At 43.5% G+C, this 16,083-nt stretch overlaps 1 protein-coding gene across 3 annotated transcripts in view; it reads left to right on the forward strand.

The window, feature by feature from the left end:
- rapgef5b (Rap guanine nucleotide exchange factor (GEF) 5b) overlaps window positions 1-16,083 on the forward strand; it is a 72,327-nt gene that overhangs the window by 13,438 nt on the left and 42,806 nt on the right. For all 3 annotated transcript variants that reach the window (XM_064347984.1, XM_064347976.1, XM_064347968.1), the window contains exons 4-7: window positions 907-1,028; window positions 2,052-2,220; window positions 10,651-10,735; window positions 13,978-14,026. In XM_064347984.1, the coding sequence (XP_064204054.1) occupies window positions 907-1,028; window positions 2,052-2,220; window positions 10,651-10,735; window positions 13,978-14,026 (425 nt within the window). The remainder of the gene's footprint in view (window positions 1-906; window positions 1,029-2,051; window positions 2,221-10,650; window positions 10,736-13,977; window positions 14,027-16,083) is intronic.

Below are 16,083 nucleotides of genomic sequence, written 5' to 3' on the forward strand. Positions count from 1 at the left end.
CGTGTGTGTGTGTGAGTTTGTGTGTGTGAGAGACAGACGCGTGTGTGTGTGTGTGTGTGTGTGTGTGTGAAAGAGAGATGTGTGTGTGTGTGAGTTTGTGTGTGTGAGAGTCAGACGCGTGTGTGTGTGAGTCTGTGTGTGTGAGAGACAGACGCGTGTGTGTGTGTGTGTGTGTGTGAGAGAGAGACGCGTGTGTGTGTGTGAGTCTGTGTGTGTGAGAGAGAGACGCGTGTGTGTGAGTCTGTGTGTGTGAGAGACAGACGCGTGTGTGACGGCATGCCGTCCTGCAGAGAGACAGCGCTCTGCGTTAGGTGCACATGGCAGTGTGAGACACTGTGAGTAACACACCGTCTCGCTGCAGGCATGATGTGATTCCTTCCAGTGGAATGTGATTAAACGTATGGAGGCTGTTTTTGAGGGTGTGCGCTGTGTTTATTCTGTGTGAAGCACTGATTAAGCTGATTGGGAGCTCCTTACTTTGAAACTGGGCCAGTGTTTATGCGCAGATGTGTGAGGAGTGCGTGTTCTGTGTAGACTGTGTTTATGCGCAGGTGTGTGAGGAGTGCGTGGTCTGTGCAGACTGTGAGTAACCCTGTTTATCTCTGCTGGAGCAGTCATGTCAACTGAGCCACCTGCACAAACTGTGCTTTGTTTATGGGTGTAGGTCTGTGATAAGTACTACATGCAGTGACTTAGGAGAACATGTGCATTTTCTGTGTCTGTGTGTGAATAACTCCTCCCCCTCCTCTCGCGTACTCTTTTTCTCTGTCTTAGAGGTGCTGTGTCCATTGGTTTAGAACTGATGCAGTATTTGCTTGTTGCTTGTGTGTGATGAATGTGTTATGGGATATAAGACAGTACGTGTTTTCTGTGCCTCTCTGTGAATAACCTCCCCTCTCTGTGCAGGAGGAGCTATGTTGGCCTGGAGTTGGTTCAGTGGCTCCTGGAACAGTGTCTCTTTATACAGTGCAGGATGATGGCCACAAAGGTCTGGCAGGTTCTGCTGGAACTGGGCATCCTGATGTCAGGTGAGTTTACCTATCTCTCATTTACAGGTGAGTGTACCTTACCTGTCTGTAATGTACAGGTGAGTGTTTCTTACCTGTCTGTGATGTACAGGTGAGTGTACCTTACCTGTCTCTGATGTATAGGTAAGTGTACATTGCCTATCCTGAGTAGTGATGTACCTACTTTATGTCGGATGCTACATCGATGTTAGTAAGTGTGCTACCTGTCTGATAATACCTTACCGTCTTGATGTGTAGTGTACTACCCGTCTCGAGTACGGTAGTGTATTTCTGTTAGTAAGGTATGTACTACTGTTGTTAAGGTGAGTGTACCTTACCTGTTTGTGATGTACAGGTGAGTGTACCTTACCTGTTTGTGATGTACAGGTGAGTGTACCCTACACGTCTCGCACCCAGCTCTCAGAAGGGTGCTGTTCTGTGTAATAAATCTGATAGGCATTTCTATCTGGCCATGTATGAACAATTATGAGACACTCTGTGACTTCTGTGGCCTTGCAGTATACAGTAAGGCAGAGCACCCTGCTGGGGTCAGGGCCTCTTTACTGCCTGCACCTGTTATCTGATCACTAGCAAAGTACAGCATTAAAACCCCAGTGTTGACTCAGTCTTTAGAGCATCAGTGTGCCTGTTTGTTTTTGTTCCAAACAATCACCCTGGCATAATTATCAAGTTAGCTGTTTATCAAGAGAAACCTATCCCAAGGTAAACTACTGATTAGAGGTCCTTTGTGTCTTCAGTGGTTATTTTTGTTATTTAAAAAAATCATTTATTAAAAAAGTTCCAGACTGGGTTAATGATTTCGTAAATTAAGAAATGAAAAGCAAGAGGTTTGAGCAATAAGTTGATCCACACACTGGCACTTCACAATAATTGAGCTGGAAACCTGAAGGTTTGGTGCTGGTTTCTGTGGTGGGAAGTTGCCGGCCCTCGTTGGGTGGGATTTTCCTGCATCGTGTCCCAGCCTCTACAGTCTCAGAGCCGAGAGTATGCATCACTGACGCCTGCTGAATTCTTGCCTTCTAGTGGACCAGCACATCGTTTTCGAGGACTCCAACACGTACTACCAGTTCTCTTTCGAGGAGTGCGAGTCTCAGGGCTGCGAGTTCCGGAACGAGGCGCAGTGGCAGAACGGGGTGCGTCTGCTCCTGCAGCTGGTGCCCTACGTCCAGTTCCGCGTTGGGATGGTCACTCCGTGAGTACACGCCCTCATGCCAATGCTGTAGAACCCCATACTGATCCCCAGACTCCCCAAAAGTGGGTGCTTTCTCCTACAGGTCTGCTCTACATGAAATTCAAGGCCTGATTTACTGTTACGGTGGATATAGTCAAGATTGGAATCTTTTGGCTATTCTTGCATACACAGTTAAACAACACCTTAAAAACGGAAACAGATTGGTGATGTAATCAAATTCTGGCAGAAAAAAATAGAAGCAGTTTTTCTTGTTCTTTTTTGTTCACACATTAACATGCGATTGGTTCATATGTATTTTCAAGCAAAAATATTTGAAAGCACCATAGACCACAGCTATTGACACAGTACGTTGGAGTATGTAGCCCCTGTAGTCTCTTTAAACAAATATGATTTGTCTTTGCCTCTGCTCTTTCCCTCCCCTCCCCCTCCCCCAGTAACAGTGCCTCAGGGCTATCAGCACTGCTACAGATACTAATGATCAGTTTGAATAACCAGGAAGTGGACTGTGCCAGACTATTATTTTTATTACATTTATATTCAGGCACTGAAAGTGCATACATGTAGGTTAAGAGCAAAGGCGATAACAAATGATCTGTGTCAGAACTGATAGCAGTAGCCTTTTAAGTGCCGTTGCAAGTGTAAAATAGAGATTGAAGATCTCTTTGCATACATTTGGTTGTTGGAAAAGACTACCTTCCACCAGTGTGCCTTCCATTAACCAGTGTAACCCATGTTCAAAGCTGTGCTAAACTCCATGACTGGAAGCTTGATTTTAACAGCCAGTGCTAGTAGGGCTTCCATTCTACCTGAGCCTGTAATTACAGCGTCTGACTGGATTCATTAGCAACTTGATCCCAAAAGTTTAACCCGTTGTCGGCGGAGAAAGGAATTTGTTTTTACCAGCGACCGTAAGATGAGGACGAGAGAAAACAATGGCTGACTGCATTTGGGAAGGCTAAATATCCAGACACACCTGAGACAGCTAAAAATACACAAAGATACGCCCCCTTCACTTCGTATCAAAAATGAGCAAGGGTAGAGGTGTATGTCATTTTTTTGTTTCCATGGTGCTTTCAAACAAATAAAATGAGCACTGTAATTATTTGGCCACTTCTGAAAATGGGTGGGTGATAATGGTTCATTTTTTAAATGCAATTTAAAACAGGATGTCCATTCACAATGGATATTTTTTTAGAGAGAATCAAAAAACAGGGAAAAAACCCCACTGGAAAACGATTTCCCGAACCCTTAAAAATGAACATAATAATCCCAGATTAAACTGAACTACTGGAAAATGATGATATGCGGGAAAGAATGATGCAATAAATGCAAAATTCATGAGAAAATGGGCCAGCACTTTTGAGAGCGACAAGGAGATTCAGATTCTGTGACAGCGAGCTTTGCGTGTCGTTTGCGAGGCTAGTGTTTACGAATGCTGTGGAAGTGCAGTCTGCTCAGGGATCTGAAATCCCTGAGTGCGGTATAGTCAGAAAGTCCTTCCTCAGCAGCCTTAGTGCAGGTGTTGGGTGGATCCCTTCCCTCCCGATTCAGAACGGAGGAACACGACAGCCACAGAAAGGTGCAAAACGAGAGGATCTAAGTGTATACTGTATACTGTATCTTCACTAATTCATCAGTCCGAATGTGCGTTTGTTGTGTTAAATGGAATGGACGGAATCGGGTCCCACTGTGCCGATGACTGTGAAGCGGGTGTGTGTGGTGGCTTATTTCCTTGTGACCAGCAGAGTCCCTCGTCAGTACTGCCGCAATGGCATTTTTGCATCCAGAGGGATTGTCTTTGATTGAACTGAAGCTCTAGGGACGGTGATTATCTGTGTTCGCAGTGATTGCGTTTTCCCGAGTTTACCCACAGAGTTTTCTGAGCTTAGCTGTGGGGTTTTTCACATTTGGGAGCATATCTGTGAAAGTAAATGTGTGAAGTATTGCTGTGTCCTCTGAGAGGAGACTTGTCACTGTCCAGATCCTATTTACACATCTTTCCTGAAGAAGAAGGACTGAATTCCCTTCAACCATAAGCTAATAATCACAGTTAGCTGGGCTTTCAGCTTGTGATACTTTACCATAATGTGTGTTTAGCCGGCTAAGTGTCTCCAGTGTAATCTTTCTGTTGTGCTTATTGTGAGGCACCCTTACCACAGTAGATGTGAAAGCAAACTCTTGGTATACTTATTCAGGTCGTAGAGATATAACTGCTACAATGGACACGTTTCCTTCTTATCGCTGTACTTTTGCTGTGTTGCATTGGCATGCAATTTGAAATCATATAGGGCCTGTTTATTCAAGGCATACACTTATACGTCACCATGGTAGCAGTGTGTTATATTTCCTAAGGAGAATGTTTATTCTGTGGTGGAGCAGTCAGTCAAAATAAATCACTGTTCCCTGACAGCTTATTGATTCCGGTAAAGTTGACACCCACTCGCTGACTACATGTGACTGAGTTTACTCAGTCCTTCCAGTTAGTAACCTGAAAAACCAAAGTTTAGCTTGCCATGCATAAGTTTTTATTTAGATTTTTATTACTATGAAAGGAGAGTGTTTATTAACTGCTTCACATGAAGTGCTTCAATTCATATTTGCATTTGCTCCTGATACAGTAAAGCCATAAAATATCTACTGGAATAATGATGATGATGATTGGTTGTATCTATGCAAGGGCTTACTATGTTCTCAGAGTTTCACAGTGAGGAGGGAGCTCTTCTCTTCAATCCCTGTCAAGAATAATGATGTCATCTCTTTTGAAAGGACTGTTTGGATATTGCTCACCCACACACTTTTGCTTCCCAGAAGCTCCCAGGAATTTGTGTTCAGTTTGAATTCTATTTACATACCTGAAGAGGAAGTGTACCAGAGGAAGAGAGCTTGTGGCACTTTGTCGATAGAGACTGGAATATGAACTGATTTCAGAAGTTGGCAGGCATTAGGGTTCTAATAATGAGAAGACTGAGGTATGATTTATAACTTAGCGCTGAATCTCGTCAAGAGAAAGATGTAATGTGAATTTCAGTGCCTTGGCCTTCCATGACAAACAGAAGCAAAAGAAGCGAAGCTGACTGCATTTGGTTGTGGCTGCCTCCTTTGTTCTTAGGAACAGACTGAGAGCAAGGCAAAGAGCTCTAGGAAAATAAAATGAATAAAATGCAATTTGGCCTGGCAAGTGGAGTAGATTTCCTCAGAGGCTAACACAGCAGGAATAGAGCAGCGAAGGGTTCACATGGGAGCGTTTTAATGCGAGTCGACACAGTCTCTTCTCGGAGCGCTCATTTCACTGTGTTGATTTAACGCGCGGGCGAGGGAGGGGTGAGGGGGTGTCTCGCCCACACTCTCCCTTTCGCATGACGCTGCTCACCCAGGCGCTGGAGCGCATCTCGCCCCCTCCTTTTGCTCAGCCTTTTATTGCTCTGTGTACTCGTCTTCGGAATATGACACGACAAACGATTCTCAGTGCTAATAAAGAGGAGAGGCCCCCAATTTAGAGCTAAATAGAGTAAATGGCCGTTGGGTTTTGGATTTTATACACGGTCACATCTGTGCAGTCGTTCCTGTTCTGACAGTGCTTCACTCAACATGTCTGCCTCTTAGTCCTTCATGATTTCCTCTTACAGTTCTGTTTGTTCCCCAGGTTCTGAGTGTAGTTTTGTCTGCTGATTGGTGTCTAGTTTCTCGCATGTAGTACTTGACAAATATCCGCGGTCCTCGGTTTCCATAGCGCTGTCCCTGTTTCTGCTGACTGACGCCAGAAGCTTACTGAGCTTTAATTTCCCGAACTGGAGAGAATAAATGAGGTTTTGCAATGGAAGCGCAGGTGAAGAGCAGTCCAATTAATCACACTGTAGAGGGGCGTGTGGGAGGAGCCCTGAGGGCGGGGCCTTTGGTGCTGATTCTTAAGTTCATTGGATGCAGACTGCGTGGAGTCTAGCTGCCATTTATGACAGACTGGAGACATGTATGCACTGCATCTGCATTTCTGCTCAAAAGCCAGCAGGTGTCAGTGTCACACTGAGCTGTCAAGAAGAGGAACAGCACACCACTGCTGCTGCCTTGTCTTCAAGATGTATCTTTTTCCACTGTAAATGCCTGCATTGAAGAAAACAGCCAGAAATGACATAATTGCAAAAATGCATTTGATGTCCGTGTCCGCCTGCCTGTTTTTTTTTTTTTTTTTTACGTAACATGCTTTGACCCATTTACACAGCTGGTGAGGTTCTAATTCAGTGGTGATCCTCATGTCGTTGTCACTAGCGTAAGGCCATAACCACTTCTCTGCCCTGGGAACTGCTGAAGCTGAAATCTATCATTCTGACTGACATATCCACAGTTTCTTATGTGTGTGTGTGTGTGTGTTGCATTCACTGCTGGTGTATTTTTTTGGGACCCCCATAAATATTGCCGTCGAACACCCGGGTATTTATCTGAAGGTATCTCTGATATTTTAATGTTTCACTCACTATGGAGATAGGGGCTGTTTTTATGTTCTCTCTTCTTTCTGTCTCTCAAATCGGACTTTATTAGCTTTAGAACATTTCAGGATATGAAGATATAAGGACAGCCTTCTCTTCCATCCATCTGTCATAATAAAACAAGACTGCATAAACAGGCTGATAACATACATTTTCATAGAAAATAAGAATGTAGCATTCCTGTCTGCAAAAATATTTAGACAGCAAACAAAAACATCATTGTGCTGAATTTACTGGCAAAATCTACTGGCTAAATCTACCGTGTGTTTTGTCATCCATTCATTGATATTTCTCCCTCAGTTGTTCTTCAGGCCTTATGTACAGTAAGTGTAAACTGGTGGAGAAATGGTTAGCTCAAGAGAATTCTCCAACTATGCTCCATTTGTTTACTATTAGAATCATGTGATTTCTAAAAGTTAAAAAAAAATTTAATCTACTTCATTTCCCACTGGCTTCACTAGGTAGAAGTAATTGCATTTCTATACATAGCCACCCCCCCATTTCACCATAATGTTTAGGACAAATGGTTTCACAGGTGTTTTTGATTAGTCAGGTGTGTTCAATTAGTCAGCGCTGATTAGTCAGGCTTTTGATGGCCTTTGCAGTCTGATTTTGGTGTTAGTCAGCATAAGGACCAGAATTGTGCCAATGAAAGTCAAGGAAGTCATTATGAGGCTGAGAAATAAGAAAAAAAAAAAAACAGTCAGGGACATAACCCAAACCTTACCAAAATCATCTGCTCAAGTTCAAGCCAATGCCCCCCCCCAACATCCTAAATTGCCTTGAAATTACAAGTAACATGGAATTTAGTGAAAACGCTCTAAATGGAGGCCTTAAGTTGTATTTGGTTTTTAATGTTTACTTTTATTATTCTAAAAAAGGACAATTGGTTTTGATATTCTGAAATTAATCTATACACTATGTTCTTCAGTTGAATTCAGGCTCTTTCAGGATAAAAAAAACAGAAGGTGCTGTTCCAGTCATATGTATGTTCTGCCATATCTAGTTTGAATAGATATTGTTTGAGCTGTAGTTCTCTGGAAAAATTTTAATGTTTTAGTGTGCAGTCCACAAAGCCACATTCACCACAAGGTTTTGACTCACCTCGTCACTCTCATCTCAGAAAACTGGGCCAACATCGATGTATTAAATTGGTGTCCCTTTGGCTATGTCTCAGAGAGGAAGCCTTAATTTGGATGCGCTGGGGAACTCGACTGTGTCTAACGGAAGTGCCATTCCAGGCCACGCTCTCCAGTGGTGTGAGGAGGAAACGTCACATTCCTGTTGGCATGTTCTGAAGCCCACTGGACTGGAGAAAAATGCCTGTCCCAGTCCCTTATATGGATCTGAACAAACAGGCAAACCCATTCGAATTTGGCTAGATTACAGCATATTATTCACTAACAGCCATGGCCAGGGTGTCTTGCATACCAAACATTTGACATATTATCCATTTGTAAACGGTAGCTTGATCTTGAAGTATTTCAGGGAAAATACTTTCCTCAGGTCAGTGCATATGCATTATTTAAACATTAAAGTCCAGTTTCCTAGCCACTTAACAGCGCTGCCACCATATAAACATAGCAGCCTTGCTATAATGTGTTTGTCCATGGGTGGAAAGTTTCAAGTAACTTAAGTGTCTGGAGTGCTCTTACTGTATGCAAGCTGTATAAAATGACTCTCATTCTTAGTTTTCAATGATTTTGGTAAAATGGCCAGTACAAGTGACTCTTTTTGGCGCTGTATCACAATTTGTCATTTGAAAATGTGTGTAGCTAATTTAATTTTGAGAAAACAAAAGGAATCCCTTTTCTCATAAATTGTTTCCATGGATACAGATCCAGAAAGGCTCAGGAAGTCTTCTGCTGCAATGATTTCAGGTTTATAGAGACCGTTATCTCCCTGCAACATGGCTCCCCAACCAAGTGCACTTCCAACCAAATGACTGACAATTTTTGTGTTTGTTTTCATGCCATAATGTTTTAGTGTTAGTAATTTTGAGGCAGGCCAGGGAGTTGGAACAAGAAGCGGCTGATTTCAGTGCGTGGGTAGAAATTAGAGATTATTATTATGATACAAGGAAAGCAGCTAGGTTGTCACATATAGGGATGAAAGCTGTTGGACAATAGTTGGGGCAGTGTAAACGCATTTGCAGCTCCTTCTAAAGCTGGCTAGTGTCTAGAACATGTGCTTTTGAAAAACTGCAGACTGAACATTATTGTATATCATCCTATTGGCCCTATCTTTAATTGCATTGGTTTGACTTATTTCAGTCATGTGCATAATTCAGATTAATTGCTCTGTGTAGTGAATTAATTATTGGAGATGGTTGTGTGTGTATGTGTGTATGTGTGTGTGTTTGTGTTTATACGTTTGTGTGTGTGTGTGTGTGTGTGTGTGTTTGTTTGTGTTTGTGTGTGTGTATGCGTATGTATGTGTGCGTGTGCATGTTACATTACATTATTACATTATAGGCATTTAGCTGACGCTCTTATCCAGAGCGACTTACAACAGTGTAACCAAACTCAGGATCAAGTCCACTTAAGTCCATTGAATAAAATGCAGATAAAAAGCCTTTACTGTAGTAGCATACAGTAAGGAGAAACAAGATAGTCTGAACCAAAAATTTTTTTTTTTTTTTTTTTTTTTTTTTTTTTTTTTAAATAGTTATGGGAGAGGGTTTAGGGAAGAGGAGAGAGGTATACAGAGAAGAGGTGCGTCTTGAGTTTCCGTTTGAAGGTGCTCAGACACTCTGCTGTTCTGACCTCCACTGGAAGATCGTTCCACCATCGTGGGGCCAGAACTGCAAAGAGTCGAGACCTTGTTGCTGCTCGTGTAGGGGGAGGAATCAGCCGCCCTGTAGTAGCCGATCGGAGCGATCTGGCCGGCTTGTAGGGTCTGATCATCTTCTGCAGATAACCAGGAGCTGACCCCTTGACTGCTTGGAAAGCAAGCACCAGTGTCTTAAACCGGATGCGAGCTTGCACTGGTAGCCAGTGGAGGGAGATGAGGAGGGGAGTGACGTGGGAGTCACGAGGGAGGTTGTAAACCAGACGTGCTGCTGCATTCTGGATGAGCTGAAGGGGTCTGGTGGCTGATGCTGGGAGGCCAGCCAGGAGGGAGTTGCAGTAGTCCAGACGTGACAGTATCATGGCCTGGACCAGGAGCTGTGTGGAATAATTGGTGAGGAGTGGTCTTATTCTGCGGATATTGTACAGGATGAACCTGCACGACCGGGTGGTTGCCGCGATATTCTCAGAGAGTGCCAGCCTGTTGTCCAGCACAACTCCAAGATTTCGGGCACTCTGCGAAGGGTGTAGGGGAGTGACTCCTAAAGAAATGGGCAGATGAGAAGTGGGAGAGGTAAGAGAAGGAATATGGAGAAGTTCCGTTTGCTTGTGTTGAGCTTGAGCTGGTGTTTGGTCATCCAGCTCTGGATGTCACTCAGGCAGGCGGATATGCGATCGGAGACCTGAGTGTCTGTGGGAGAGAAAGAGTAGAAAAGTTGAATATCATCTGCATAGAGATGATATGACATGCCATGGGCGGCAATAACAGGGCCAAGGGACCTAGTATACAGAGAAAAGAGGAGGGGACCAAGGACAGAGCCCTGAGGGACCCCAGTTGTGAGGGGACGAGGAGCTGATACTGCACCGGCCCAGGCAACCTGGAAGGAGCGGCCGGAGAGATAGGACGCAATCCAGTTGAGGGCTGGTCCGCAAATTCCCAGTTCTGTCACGCATGTGCGTGTGTGTGTTTGTGTGTGTGTATGTGTGTGTGTTTGTGTGTGTTTGTGTGTGTGTATGCGTATGTATGTGAGCGTGTGCGTGTGTGCGTGTGCGTGTGCATGTGCGTGTGTGTGTTTGTGTGTGTGTGCGTGCGTGCGTGCGTGCGTGCGTGTGTGTGTGACTGATGTCCTGTCTAACTGGCTCTGCGTGGCCGTCCGCAGGCCTCAGGACGAGACGCAGGGCCGGGGAGGAGAGATCAGCACGGAGATCCTCCAGATGAAGGCTCTCGAGAGACTGACGTCGACGGTAAGGGGAAGAATCCTGCGAATGTTGCTCTGTGTGTCCTGCTCAGTGTCTCACTGGGGCCGGAGAAAGGAAGGGCTTTTCTGTTGTCCTTTGTTTATCTCCCTGGAGAAAGCTTCACATCACATTAAACCTGACCTTTACAAAATATTTGACAAATCATACGCTTGATGTACTTAGACATTGTTTTGTATGGTATGTTATGCTATTTCTCTGATCGATCCTTTGTATGCATTTGTGTTACGTGTAATGAATGTATGTGATTTTCCTGCAGGAATGTGTACTTTGTTTAGAGACAAAGAATTCATTGTTAACCCTTTGTTTCATGTGCTCGGGTTTTGTGACTTTTTCAGTCGATCCAGTGTGCTTATGCTGCCTGATATAGGATAATTTTCACTTGCTGTACACAGATATCCTTGTAATAGGCTGAGAGCAGAATGTTCCATTCTGTAATTGCATCCTGCTGTTTTATTTAAGGATTACTTCAGGGTTAATTAGTAGAGCTCATTGTACTGACATTTTTCTCCCCTACCTGAAACACTTAATCATCTTCTGTACACTATGATGCCACTCCTGGGTAGTCTTTCCAGCTTAAGTAATTCTTTGGGCATTGGTGCACACACCACATGGTATGGAATCGAATCCTGACTATGCTGGTGCCATGGAGAGAGGATTGGGAGTAGTTTCTCACCACACCATAGACATTCCCCTGCTTAATTGGACTTACAAATGTGGTTGGCAATTTTGAATTGGAGGGGGGTATGCTATATTTTTCAGTTGTAGAAGAAGGTAAAAAAAGGAAGAATAAACACGTGGAAAGCAGATTATGTATTTTTGAATACAACCCACTGACTCTATATTGTTCCTGTTCTTGGGGCCTATACTGTACAAGATGCTTTTAAATAATTTAATTTCTATGTAGTATCTTGTCAGGCCATCTGTGGAATGTATTAAAGAGATAGGAAATGGGTTATTGAGGGTGTGGTACTGGTAGGGTTTATTCAGCTTATGTTGGTCAGCCCGTGTTCCCATTTTTGTCAGTTGCCTTAATGAAGCATTATTATAATCAATTAGGCTGATTATTCTAGGGCCTAAGCAAAGAAATGTACAACTAACTAGCTGTATTCTATTAAGCTGAATACAAATTTCATTGCTTATCTCAGGGCATGATGAACACAAAAAGGCCTGAACCAAAGAAATACGTTTTTTTTGTATCCGCGTGTACAGACCTTCCAGCTATACATCTTTCTTAAAGGATACATAATAACAAGCTGTAGATAAATGATTTGTAACCTAGATCAAAATTCAGTTAAAATGCTGACAGGAACTTAACAAATCTTGGATGAGTACAAAGCACTGGGTCCGGATATTCTTCCATAATGAAATAATAATAATGATGAATATCACCAGGCCGAGACCCAGCTGTTGCTACGCCAACAGGCTCTTCCTTTCTTTGCCACAAATTCATTATCATTACGGACTGGATTCAGAACACCGGAAAGTTCCCCGTCATTGTTTCATTTTACAGCGCATTCTAAATGCTGAATATAATAAGTCATTCTCTCTCCGGTTTACCACACACTGCATCCTGCATCCAGCCAGCCTTCTCACACAGCTGGGCCCGTCTATTCTACAGAGAATATGCAGGATCAGAGCAGAGAGCTACAGAGGGCTGTACACTGCCTGACACTGCACTCTCACTCTCTGCGCAGTACCAGTGTCAGGAATGCCTTTCATCACAACTGTGAAATATGCAGGCTGACGCCGTTTTTAAATTAGAGTGTAGCTTAATAGGGATTTTTTTTCATGTTCATTCCTTGATTTTCCTTGATTTTGCCTGATTCTCTTACACAAAGAGAGCACGGTTCACCTCTTTTTCTCCTTAAAGCACTGATATTTTTTGGGTTAGTCTTGTTTTCTGCAGAACCCAGGTGGCTCTGAACTCTGCAGTGAGATTAGTGCTTCATCGGGGCGTTGGAATGGCTTTCGGGGCACATTAGGACGTAAACGCGCACAAAGCGATATCGCAGATGCTCACCTCAGTGTCCCACAGCGTCGCCCGCGTCCCTCGTAAACACGCCGCTCGGTCCCCCGTCGATTCCTCTCGTCAAGACGATCCCTCACTTTTCCCCGTCGTCGTGAGGTCTGTCTCCCCGGCGGATGGCCGTTTTTCATTTCGAGGCGCGGCAGCGGTATAAACGCGGCCATTAAGCTGAGCGACTGTGGCGCTCCAGAGCCCGGGGGGGCCGGCAGACTGACAGGCGCTCCGTTCCCCTCCGTCCCTCTCCCCACTCCTCCAGGCCCCGGTGACAGCGCAAACGTTTCAGCTTCCACGCGCGCCTTATCTATTATTGATTGATGAAATATCGGACACATTTATATTCATTGTGTGTGTTTTGTTGCTGTTTTTTACTCTGGGGCAGCTGAAGCTTTGCCTTCCTCTCCTCTGGGTGAAATGAGCACGACTGTAGCACAGGCATGGCTGATGTCTCTTCTGTTTCTGTCACTGATGGATTTCATCAATTCAATGAACATGGCTAACATCATTTGTCAGTGATTACAGTGTAGTGGGCCTCTGAAGATTAGAACTTTGAGTATCCTTGATTTGGAGGATGCAGCAGTGTAAATGGGTTAGCTTTTGGTAATTCAGTTGTCATATTGTTGTGTTTGAAGTAAAACCTTGCATCTACAAAAAAGTACATTTTCAAGAAATGAGAAAAAACTGCTCAATTATTGCACTACATCGGAAAGGGACATGGTTATATGGTGTTTTGCAAACATTTTATTTGTAAAATTTCCACAAAACATGGACAGTATACAGCTGATAATACAATTTCTCACTTCATGTATCAAACTCAAAAAGAAGATGGAAGAGATTTTTAGTGATTTTTTTCATTTGGAAGGTTCGAGGTGTCATCTAATACTTGCGTCAGCTGTTTTTTTTTTTCAGTTCAGTTTGTCAGTTCTCTGGCCCTGCTGTGAACTTGTAATGCAATACAACTTGCTGACAGTGTGAAAAAACTGGTCTACTCTACATTTCTTATTAACTGGTGAACTGTTCAGACAAGAAATTAACTGCCCCCGTTCCACTCACTCATGGACATTTGCGCAACCCAATATAATTATACATGCTCTTACACAGTACATTGGCCAAGCTTCATTTAAACAGTTAATTTCCTGTGTGACACGCTCATGTGTCTGACATTGGAAATTCAATAATGAATAATGGATCTCTTTTTTAACAGGTGCAGAATGAACTGGCCGTGGCACTGGCAAGGAAAGCAAGGAAGTCAAGTAAGTGATTTACAGAAGTGCAAATTAACAAATTATTCAAATTATATTATTGACTATCAGTTCTCTCAATGGTTTGGCTCTTCTGAAGATCAGAATGTGCCAAACATATTCCTCTGTCCTGAAGTGAAATTGACCATGCTCATGCTCTTAAATTGTGGTGTGTATCTCATAAACCGCTGGCAGAGAAAACACCGCTTTCAGCTTCTCTGTCCTTGGTGTTCCCTGTCTCTTGCCCTCCTGTCACTTAGCACTGCCGTTCCCAAGGCACCAATTATTGGGAAATCCATGTTGGATGAACAAACAGCAGACAGTCTGCTTACAGTTTGTCGGGTCCTTTACTAGAATGGCTTGTCAGTACCGCTGGTTTTGAATACAGCTGGCTCTTAATTAGAGCTCTAGTCAATATCTCAGGCACCTCCACAATACCTGGAGGTCTCAGGCAGTATTAAAGACTAAGGTATGTTGAAAATGTTTTTTTATATCGCACTTCAGGTGCATGTGTGCTTCCTGGTTGTGCGTTGTCTATAGAACAGCCTTAGGTGCATTGTAAGCATATTAGTAAGCTTTTGGTACGGTATGTCTCATGTCGTAATAGAGAGATTTACGGAAACTAATTAACCTGGATTGGTATTTCTTCGACTGTATGAGTTGGCAAGATGTATCAAGCTATACGGGAAAAGGTGTGGTAAAACTGCTTTCGATACTAGTGATAATATCTGCATCTCTTACTGAATGACACATTTTATCACTTGACAAGGAGGTGAAAGAAACATTTAAACATTTAAAGGGGACCAGCTGGAAATATAAATTTAATATCTTGAATTGAAGCAGCTGGTATGCATACCTTTTTTCGTGGTTCCTAATCCAGTCTGTTGTCAATATGTTTGTCACATAGATGCAAAGCTGCAGTGATCGTTATGGTACATGGGGGAGCTCAAATTTGGCTCAAAGCATGCGATACACCTGCACAGCTTTGTCTCCAGGTGACAAATATACCTCGGTGATGTGCACCAATTACAGAATTTCAGTTCACAGTATAAGGTAGGGTGAAGACTACCTACTGTAGTCCTCCATTTGGTCTCATCCTATACCAGTGATCTTCATTCCTGCTTCTGGAGAGCCGCAGGGTCTGCTGGCTTTTGTTTTCACATTAACATCAGCGACCAGTTCAGGCCTGAGAAACCGGGTGAGGTGCGTTGGCTGTGTAATCGACTGCTGTAATTGATCCAATGAAGTGCTGAGTCACAACAGAAACCAGCAGACCCTGCTTCCCCCCAGGAGCAGGAATGAAGATCACCGTCCTACAGTATGCCTGAAGCCAGTAGATGACGGCAAATGTTTGTGTGGGTTTGGCTTTCAAACGTTCAACGACAATAAGACATGGCGGCCTCAATTCATGGGTTTTGATGCATTTTACATCAAGAGTATATTTGACATTACATTTTTAATGCCGCTTTGAGTGTGCTTTCTTATTAGTAAGATCATGAACGATGAACATGAACGATATTGTTTGTAGCCAGCGTCTGAATCTTTGCTCACTGTGGAGTGGGAGGCGAGCTGGTACTTGATTGTTTTGAACCTTTCCAGGGTGATGCAGTTGTGAGGTATTCAATGAAACAGTTCACTTTGTTCTAGCAAAAAGATGCTCTGCTACTCCTGTAGTGTTCACTGAGCACCACATTGTGCCTCCAGTCACTGTTGTCAGTGGTTATACGGCTCTGCTCCTTTTCACAGCCTCAGTGGCCCATCCAGATTTTCACCTCTAACCTGCTGGATGTGGTCCTATGCAGTAAAACTCCTCCTATTACTTTTTTATTGCCAATAAAATGGTGGAAGATTTGTCCTTGGTTATCCTCCCTGCTCCTTGTTTTAAAAGAACAGATAACATTTATTTCCTTTTCACCCTAAAGGCTTGCGTAGCTTACCCATTCTTCAGGGGACAGGGACCTTAGAGATGGAGGTGAAATCCAACACGGCTGTGTTCAGCCAGAAAGAGGGAGGGTGAGAATAGTTGAGAGAGTGCAGAGATTCACATCCTTTCCCCCACCCTGCGTATC

The sequence above is a fragment of the Anguilla rostrata genome, chromosome 1 (genome assembly GCF_018555375.3).
Source record: "Anguilla rostrata isolate EN2019 chromosome 1, ASM1855537v3, whole genome shotgun sequence".
In the NCBI taxonomy this organism is placed as follows: Eukaryota; Metazoa; Chordata; class Actinopteri; order Anguilliformes; family Anguillidae; genus Anguilla; species Anguilla rostrata.